This window comes from Colossoma macropomum, unplaced genomic scaffold (assembly GCF_904425465.1).
Source record: "Colossoma macropomum unplaced genomic scaffold, Colossoma_macropomum, whole genome shotgun sequence".
In the NCBI taxonomy this organism is placed as follows: Eukaryota; Metazoa; Chordata; class Actinopteri; order Characiformes; family Serrasalmidae; genus Colossoma; species Colossoma macropomum.
Window position 1 is genome coordinate 1 of NW_023494829.1, and position 10,717 is coordinate 10,717.

The 10,717-nt window shown below is 39.4% G+C and overlaps 1 protein-coding gene across 1 annotated transcript; it reads left to right on the plus strand.

The window, feature by feature from the left end:
- The first annotated feature begins 5,831 nt into the window (after positions 1-5,831).
- Positions 5,832-10,293, plus strand: LOC118800259. Its single transcript, XM_036560469.1, has 6 exons — positions 5,832-6,038; positions 6,480-6,797; positions 8,304-8,405; positions 8,503-8,570; positions 9,615-9,680; positions 10,146-10,293. Exons 1-6 carry the CDS (start codon positions 5,993-5,995, stop codon positions 10,251-10,253), a joined length of 708 nt encoding a protein of 235 aa, XP_036416362.1. The 5' UTR covers positions 5,832-5,992; the 3' UTR covers positions 10,254-10,293.
- The last annotated feature ends 424 nt before the right edge of the window (positions 10,294-10,717 follow it).

A 10,717-nucleotide genomic window follows, 5' to 3' on the forward strand; every position in this document is an offset into this window, starting at 1 on the left:
GATTTTGGGTAGACTGTAGATTTAAAAGAAAGTTATGTGCTAGTGTAGGACATGTGCTGCAGATTTGTTTTTATCTGCTGCTTGTGCTCCACATTGCTGAAGGTGAGCACACCATTCTCTTGCTGTATATACTCCAGCATATATAACACAGTGTCATTTAAAGCTTATTTCAAACTCTGTAGTAAATGCTGTAATCTTACTGATGATGTGGAAATGTAGGAGTGACATTTGACAGCAACTGAACTTGAGTTGATTGATTTCCTTCAATGTTTCTTCAAAAGCTACTTAGTTCAACTAATTATTCTGTTGTCTTATTGTCTTCAGTCTTACAAATATTTCAGCACTCAAAATGTCATCATGCGTGTGCCTTTCAGTAAGAAACTTCAGAATGCTTTTTAGAAACTGGTCTCAAGCTGGTGATGCATGTGTTATTCTAATGATGCATTGAAAGTAATGTTATTTCTGTTTGAGTAAGTTTTATGCAGATGATATATTTTGGGTGTTTTGAGACTGAAGGCCATTAACTAGTCTGTTTCTGCAGGCTGCACTCTGAAAGACAATCAGCAGACAAAATATATCACGGCATACACAGGAGGGTCAGTACTGCTGTCCTGCTAGTGCACTGACCTACATACCAAACCTGAGACATTCATGTGGAGGAAATTTATCACAAACAGAGACACATGGGAAGAGATATCCAGTGAGAGTGGTCAGTACAGAAACGGAGTTCAGCTGGTTAATGGTCACTCTCCAGGAAATCTCTCCCTACTCATACCATACCTGGATGGAGAGAAAGGTGGAACGTACCAGTGTGATAGTGGATCCAATCAATACATCTACATCACACTCACTGTCAAAGGTAAATCTTTAAAGCTTTAAAACCATCATTTGAACAGAACAACTCTACTTCATATTGTGTAAACATTTCATGATGAATGAACCAATAGAAAATAGAAATTTAAGAATGTTTTTGTCTTTTTTTCTGTAAAACCTTTTTTTTTTTTCTTTTAATAGTAATGATATATATATAGCTTTTGTTGGAAGAAAACCTTGTATCTCCATTTTTGATGTTTTTCGGTTTTTAACATAATTTGAAAATACTTGTTGCCCTTTACATTATATGTAAATTTCATGATGAATGGACTTAAAGAAGCAACCCCAAATGATTTGGAAGAAAGTCTGGTTCCATTGATTTACATTAAAAGTAAAGTAGGTTTTCTCCTTTTCCTGTTAACATTTTGGAGATATGAGGTGCCTTCCGCCCAATGACAGCTGGGATAGGCTCGAATACCCCACCGCGACCCAGAAGGATAGGCGGTTTTGATGATGTGTGTGTGTGTGTGTGTGTGTGTGTGTGTGTGTGTGTGTGTGTGTGTGTGAGATATGAGGTTTTCTTCCGACAACAGCGATATATTACAAATGCATTATTTCTCAAGAGTGCTGGAACAAAGTCTAATGATACAAAATTTAAGCTGCAGACTTGCTAAACTTCTGCTAGTGCACCTTCATTTGTACAGTACATTCTTAATAGTAAATTGAAGAGAAAAAAAAACAACACAAAAAACAAAAAATCCTAAACCTAATCCCTCAAAGTGAAAACACACTGCCACAGCAGGCAGCTAGTCTATACAGTGTTCAGCACAGACACTATCAAAATCTCTCTTTCCAGAGGCTCCAGCATCAAAACCTACTCCAACACTTGATAGGAACACTCATCTGAACACTTCAGCTGAAGCTTCCACCACAACCTCTTCTCATAAAGGTAACAGTAAACTCCATTCACAGACATCAGCTTCACATCTTATCATTTGAAGCCTATATCAACATTGTACATGTCACTTCCTGACAAACCCACATTGGAGATATGGGTCAGGTCCCAGCTTCCCCAAAAACATCATAGTGCTGTGATTATCTTAATCTTTAGGTCACAATTTTAAAAACAAAGTTATAGAGATTTTTTTTTTTTTTGATTATCAATAACATTAGGGTTAGGTTTAGGAGTAGGTGTAGGTTTAGTGTTGAAGTTAAGTTTAGGTTTAGGAGTAGGTGTAGGTTTAGTGTTAGAGTTAAGGTTAGGGTTAGGTTTAGGAGTAGGTGTAGGTTTAGTGCTGAAGTTAAGGTTAGGTTTAGGTTTAGGAGTAGGAGTAGGTTTAGTGTTGAAGTTAAGGTTTGGGTTAGGTTTAGGAGTAGGTGTAGGTTTAGTGTTGGAGTTAAGGTCAGGGTTAGGTTTAGGAGTAGGTGTAGGTTTAGTGTTGGAGTTAAGGTCAGGGTTAGGTTTAGGAGTAGGTGTAGGTTTAGTGTTGGAGTTAAGGTTGGGGTTTGGTTTAGGAGTAGGTGTAGGTTTAGTTTTGGAGTTCAGAAATTCACATATTACTGAAGTTTTTGTTGCAGAGCCTCCACAGTCTCTGCCCTTTGTCCCCTTTGCCCTGGTGACTGTGATCTTCCTCCACATTATAGTAGCTGTGGTTTATCACACCAAGAGAAACAAAGGTACAAACTACACAATCCAGCCACTGTAGTCTTCTTATTGTTGTTGTATGTGTGAAAGTTCATGATTTGTGTATGAACTGAAATTTTCTTGTTGATCTTCACTACCCGAGAACCAGATACTGCCACTGTTCACTACAGCAATGCCGATGATGATGGAGCAGTGAGTCTACAGCACAGAATCAAACCAACAGACATTAACAGACCAGCTACTGATGACACACCTGATCAGCACACCAGCTACTGACTTTCACCCCAGATCAAAAGACAAGCTAGTTGCAGCAGCAGGGCATGGTCAGGCACTGTCTGCAGCAGGGAAGTCTGATCTGAGTGAGGAAGCAGACTGATTGGCAAGCACTCACACCTGTGGATATTTGTCACTTTTCCTATTAATACCAGCTTCTTTCCCCAGTAAGGAGGAAGAGACCTGGAAGACAGGAGCAGAGTCAGCAGAGAAAAACCCCACATCAGAAGAGGAAACAGAACTTGAGCCGTCAGACTGGAAAATGACTCTAAAGTCTGCATGAGTGAATAGCTACTCACTCGCAGTGTGTAATAATAAACTATCTCTGCTTTTTGATACCACCTCCTTCCACCTACACCGACCAGGGTATCACACAAGACTGACTTTCAGAACATATCAACAGACCAGCTACTGACCAACACATCTGATTCAGAAGGACAGTGTTGGAGTTTTTATGTTACTTGGCTGACCTTCAGAACATGTGGTGAAACTGTACTGTTCTCTCCTGTAGACACTAAACCCCAAAAGACTAACAAGTCACACAGATTGGTGTGTGCTGGGTAGGACTGTATGAGAAAGAAATTCTATGTGTTTGTAGTTGATTTCTTACTCTTGTGTTTTTGTTTTGTTTTGTTTGTTTTCTGTTTGTTGCTTTAATCTCACCTTATATGAAGTATATAAACATGCATTAGACATGAAACAACTGTGTACCTACTACTGATGTATTTAAGGTAACATATGGATTACTGTAGTTCTGCTTATGTAAATGTATGTGTGTCATCTTCAGTTTCTACTCATGTAATTACACAAATAGATACAGTAACAGTAACTATACTATTGTGTAAAGCCAAAACATCAGATTGGTTTGCATGCTGCAAAACAAGACCATTAATACTGCTAGCTTAATATTAACAAAGTTGGCCTTTCGATTGCAGATGCAGTGTAAGTACCCTCTTAATGTAGGTAATTACACACATTTTATTACAAAAGAAAAACCTTACTGGAAAAACAGCAGTTCATGTGAATGTATTTACCATCATCCTATTAAACGTGTAATTATGTTAGTAATAACTGAAGCTGATACATGTGTATTTAAATAACTGTGCACTGTAATTTGTAACAGCGAGTACATGACCAGGAGTTACACAGTTGTTGGATGTATTGTCAATGTGTAATGACTTAGTTATAAGAGAGATGTAATATATTGTGGGCTTTTTTACAGAAAGTGCTTAAAACATTTTTTTTTTATATTTAATAATTGTATTTTTATATACAGTGAAAAATACAGTTATTAAATATAAAAAGATTATATATATACACACACACACACACCCCCCAATCAGTCATAACATTATGACCACCTCCTTGTTTCTACGCTCATTGTCCATTTTATCAGCTCCACTTACTATATAGGTGCACTTTACAGACTGTAGTCCATCTGTTTCTCTGCATACTTTGTTAGCCCCCTTTCACCTTGTTCATCAGTGGTCAGGACCCCCATGGACCCTTACAGAGCAGGTTCTATTTGGGTGGTGGCTCATTCTCAGCACTGCAGTACCGCTGATGTGGTGGTGGTGTGTTAGTGTGTGTTGCGCTGGTACAAGTGAATCAGATATAGCAGTGCTACCCTTGTTCTGTGAGCGTTTAACATTTCAAGATCAGTGTCATATGTGTGATCAGTGTCAGTGTCACAGCTCAGTGGCCGCCCACAGGTGCTTTCTGATCTTCACCAGTGGCATCTGGTTAGAATTTTCTGTGTGAACAGACAAGCGACTCTGGCAGAAATCACATCCACATTCAATGCAGGAGGCCCCACATGCATATCCCACAGGTCTGTGCAGAGTTCTTTAGCTTCCATGGGATATGGGAGCAGGAAACCCACCAGAGTGCCTCTGTTAACACCACGACACCAGGCAACAGACAGTGCCTCACCTGGGCTTGTGAGGTTGCTAAGTGGACCCTAGAGGACTGGCAACATGTGGCGTGGCCCGATGAGTCATGGTACCAATTGTTTCAGGCTGATGGTGAAGTCATGGACCCCAATTATCAACAAGGCACTGTGCAGGCTGGTGGTGGTTCCATATTGGTGTGGGGTGTGGACTGGTCCGTGCGTTTCACTACTTGATGACCAATTGCACCCCTTCATGGACTTCATGTACCTCCACTATGATGGGATATTCCAGCAGGCCACTCTGCCATCGTACCCAAGTTGTCCGGAATCGGTTTAAGGAACATTCTGGGGATTTCTGATGAATGGTATGGCCTGCACGTTTGCCCCAGTCAAGCATTTATGGGATGTGGTGGGCAGGTCCATTTACACCAGAGATCCTGCCCCTACAAACAACACAGAGCTGTGGGTGGCAATCCAGATGGCATGGCTCCACATCCCTTCAGACATCTTCTGTTTACTTGTGTAATCAATGCCACATCAAGTTTCTGCCCTTTGCCGGTATTACCTAACATTTTGGACTTAAGTTTAAACAAAAAATAATACAATGGTCTTCATAAACAAATACATACATATATACATCATCTAAACCGCTTATCCTTCTGGGTCACGGTGGGGTGCTGGAGCCTATCCCAGCTGTCATTGGGCAGAAGGCAGGATACACCCTGGACAGTCATAAACAAATATGATCTTTTAAAAATGTAAAAAATAATAATAATAATAAAAACATTTCTAAGATTACATTTTCTATTGATTATGTTTTGTTTTCTTAGTCAGTGAAAATAAATATATTCTTTTTAATTTCTACATATCCCTATGCACTGTAAAAAAAGGTTTGTTAGTTGCACCATTGGTCAAAATGATGGCTAACACAAATTGTGCATTTAAAGGTGGGCTAACGTCTCCCAGCAAGGCAGCAGCTTCTAATAAAGAGGATAGTAAGTGTAAAAGTATAGACAGAAGAAGAAAGAGTGGTGTGACTTTCGCAACAAACAACTGCATGTGATGTTTAGGCACAGAGAAGAAAGAGGAAAAGCTCACAGGATGTTGCTACATCACTACATTTGGCGTGGGTGGGTGACAAACAGTGCAAGACAATGTAGTCTGAACACAGTTCCTCTTTGATGTGTTTGAGTGTGGTCCAATGTCCAGTGAAGTCCTGCTTGAGAGAGTCAGAGGAGTTTGTTGTGTGCTGTTTGAATTGTGTAAACTGTAGATTTCTGAAGAAGTACTGAGGTAGTGTAGTACATGTGTAGCTGACACATCAGTAGCTGTCTCTGTATGTGGTGAGGAGGTTCTGTAACTCAGGAAGAATGCAGGTTTGTTTGTATCTGCTGCTTGTGCTCCATGTTGCTGAAGGTAGGTGCACCGTTCTCTCTAGAAACTCCGGCCTATATAACACAGTGCCATTTAAAGCTTATTTCAAACTCATGCTGTAATCTTACTGATGATCTGACAGCAACTGAACTTGAGTCGATTGATTTCCTTCAAACTTTCTTCAAAAGCTACTTCATTCAAGTAATCACTCTGGTGGCTGATTTCTCCACTCAAGCTGACATCAGACAGTAATTACGTGTGTCCTTTTCAATAAGAAACTTCAGAATGCTTTTTAGAAACTGAGCTTAAGGTGCTGAAGCGAGGATTATTCTAATGATGCATTGAAGGTAAAATGTTATTTCTGCTTGAGTAAGTTTTATGCAGGTGAAAACAGAATGATATGAGGAAATCTGAATTGTAAAGCACTTCCACATATTTTGGGGGTTTTGAGAGTGAAGGTCATTATCTAGTCTGTTTCTGCAGGCTGCACACTGAAAGACAATCAGCAGACAAAATTCATTACTGCATACACAGGAGGGTCAGTACTGCTGCCCTGCTACTGCACTGACCCACGCACCAAACCTGGGATTTTCAAATGGAGAAAAGAAAACACAGACAGAAACACATGGGAAGAGATTTCCAATGAGAGTGGTCAGTACGGAAACGGAGTTCAGCTGGTTAATGGTCACTCTCCAGGAAATCTCTCCCTACTCATATCACACCTGACTGAAGAGGATGGGGGAACGTACCTGTGTTATAGTGGATCCAATGGATACATCTACATACTGCTCACTGTTAAAAGTAAGTCTTTAAAGCTTTGTTAGCTGTTGTCCAGAAAAAAGTACATCTACTTTTTATAGGGTTTTATTTTTCATTTGAGCACAGCAACTCTCCTTTACACTGTGTAAAAATTCATGAAAAACAGACCAATAAAAATGCTCCAAAATAAGTTGGAATAAAATATTTTTACATTATCTTGCATTTAAAGTTAAGAATGTATTTGCCTTCTTCTATGAAGTTATTTTGGAGATTGTCTTGTGCCGGAATCAAGTCTAATGATACTAGATTACTTTGTAATGATGAGAAATTGTTGAAATAGTTGTGTTTTGTTGCTTAGTTATGTAAAATGAAAGTCCATGCTTGAAGTCTGAAGCAATTTACTGCTGTAAATTGTAGACTTGCTAAGCTTTTGGTAGTGCCCCTTCAATCATAAGGTAAATGCTTAATAGTTATTTGCTGCCAGTAGCAGTATCTCCTCTATCTCATTTAAACGGCTAATTTCTAATGAGTAATCACCAAAAATGCACCTAAACACAGCAAATTCAAATAAATATGAAAGCCAGTTTCTCAGCTGCATGGTATTCAGGGTGAAGTGTTTACACCTATATGTGTTTCTGCAGGCTGTTCTGTAGTGGTTCTGTAGTGAGGGTGTGTGTATATGGTAGTTTTGTGTATATTACTAGAGTGTATGTGCAGGAACGCTTTAACCTTCTTGTGGGCCCTGGGGCTACAGGTGGTCTTGGGCCCTATGGGTGTAGTTGCACAGCCTCATTAGACTCAAAACATGTGAGTACAGCAATGTGGAAAGTAAGTTGGAATATATAAATGTAAACATATCCTGAACTTGAGCTCATGTGTGTTATACATTAAAACTGCATTAAAACTAAAATTTCTAGTACTGGAAAGGACTAAACGACTCAAATGCCAAGTAGCTTGAAGGACAAGGACAAATGCCACGTAGTTTGCATTTAAATGCAGCGCCATGAGAGAGAAGTCTGACATGACAAACCAATTCCATCCAGTCTGGATGGTGTTTTCAACAAACAGCTCAACACTGGCGTGCTAGCTAGCGTTGTTAGCTAATTATTTAAGGCAAAAACATACATGTGGCAGGCATATAAATGTTTAATGTTTATTCAGGTTTTACAACCACTTATATTAAATGGTCTCTTTTTCAGCTTTGAATAAGTACAAAATGACAAACTCTACTGGACCAACAAAGATCTCAGTTTTAAACATCCAGTTACATCTTTTAACCACAACTACAGCTTCAAAGTCAAACTGAAAGCTTGAGGCAATGGTGGATACCAAGAGTTGCTGTGCAGCGATTGAAGGGCTGAGAAAAGAAAGCAGAGTTTAGCTGAGAGTGTTATAATTTGATTTGCTATAATACATTCACAGTGCTCACAGAAAACAAATCAAATCCTATTATTACTGTTGTAGAGTCCCCACCTTATAATCAAGTGTACAAACCAGTTCCCCACACGGTTACATAAATATTTACCCTCTTTCCTCCTTCAAATACAGCCGGTCCATCAACCATGGATTCTAAATTTTTCATTTATGCCGCTGTGGGGGGCTTACTGCTCTTGCTGGTCCTCTGTGGGGTCATCTACTGGAGATGCAGAGGTATACACACATCCACAAACACTCCATTTATCTTTTCCATACACTCAGTGTTTGGAGCTCTGTGCTGTGTGTAAGTGTCTGTGGTTTGATTGTGCAGCTCAGAGACAAGGACAGATGGAGGGCTGTGAAAGGAAAACAGAATTGAGAAGAGATCAGGAGACACAGGTGAGATCAAGGGTTTGACCTCTCTTGTAGTGCTGATCATCTCTGCTGTAAGAAAGCCTTGATGCATAAAAACTATAGAAGTTATAGGAGCTGGGGAAAAACATTCTTAAAGTAGTGTAATGGTGTGATAAAATAATATATATATATATATATATATATATATATATATATATATATATATATATATATATATAATGTAATTATTTTTTTTTCAGTGATAAATTTTGTATCCAGTGGTTTAGTGTGCAGGGTACGCACTTGCAAACAAGCCCTGTATTAGTGGGCTGTGAATTGCTTCTACTTCTTTTATTCTCATTACATAATTTACTGATTCCAGGCCTCTTAATCCAGTCACTGCTCCCCGACTTTTATTGCCCCAATTAAATCCATCAAGCTTTAAGTTCCAGGGTTTGCTGTGGATATTATTTGTATCGGAAGCTTTATATATGGCCAAAAGACTGGCAAGATTTGGTACTCAATTTTAACTGATAAACCTGGCATGTTGCTGCACAATTCATCAGTACTTCTCTACATCCTCCACCAGTGAACATAGACCAACTTTGGACCACCACTGTGTCATGTGTGAAGCTGGTACAAGTGTACCAGGCACAGAGGTTTTACACACGTCATTGTATGCTAGATACAGGGCTACAGTGAATCTAAACCTTTGGTATACTCTTAAAAAATGGCTATATATAGAACAGTACATTTGAATGTGTGCATCGTTCTTTGTACGGTTAAATGGCTTTTCTTATGATGGAAAAGATGTTTGATATGGTTCTTTATCAAAGCCATAGCGCTTATTTTGTAGAACATTTTTTTGCTAAGAGGTGACCAATGTGTATAGGTCAGGGGTTCCCCTGGGAGACCCCACACTATGCACATTTTTGTTCAGTTAATTAGCTCATGTGCTGAATCAAACAAGTTAAAGTTAGTGCAAAGCCTGGTTACTTTGGGAACCCCCAGTGCAGTTACAAGGTAGGTGTTCCTGTATGTTTTGCTTGTTCATAAACTGTCTAACTTGCCAAATGTGTGATTTTACAGAATGATTGTGAGGTGCTGTACGCTACTGTAAATAAAGAGGACAAATGCAAAAAGGTTCAAGAAACAGTGAGTATCATTGCATTTGTGTGTTTACTTAAGCTACGTTTACACTACATGACTTTACCCCGATTTAAGCCCCCAGTTCTCAGTCTACAGGCAGGGAAATCAGAGTCAACAAGTGTTTTTTGCCTCCCATTCACCTTTCAGGGCAGATGGAGTATATCAAACACATTTGATTCATTTTTATTTATTTATTTTTTTTTACCTGACCTGAGCATAGACTGAGAACCAAGACAAGACTGAGACCTTTACCTTGTGGTAGTTTAACCTGAGTTGAATCTCAAGTACTAAAACAGTATAAATACATGAAAATATATAAAACATTTCTGAAATGCTCATTTAACCCTAAATATTGTTTGCTGTAAATGTAGTAATAAGCAGCTTAATGATTGCTTATAATTATTGATTTATTAATTAATAAGCTTAATAAAGGGTCTTGTAATGTCTCTGCTTAATGTGTTATTTCTGCAGGATGATGTGACGTACTGTACTGTAGTCCACAGCAACACATCAGCACCAGCAAACAAACTAATGGACACTGAAGAAACTGCGGAATATGCCAGCATCAAACTGAACTAACACCCACATACACACACACACACACACCACACAAGCATACTTCCACACACACAAACACACACACACACACACACACACACCACAAGCATACTCCTACACACAAACACACACCACGCACACTCTCTTACATACCACACAAGCATACACAAGCACACACACATGCACACACACACACTCACTACACAAGCATACCCCCGCACACACACACACACACCACACACACTCTCTTACATACCACACAAGCACACACAGATGCACACACACACACACACACTTACACACACACACACACACACACATGCACACACACACAAACTCTCTTACACACTTACGACACAAGCATACACCCACTCACGCATACACACACATCTACCCACACAAGCATACCCCCCCCACCACACACACACACTCACACCTACCCCCCATGGATACAAGGTAGATGTACATAGTAAAGTGTATTTGCC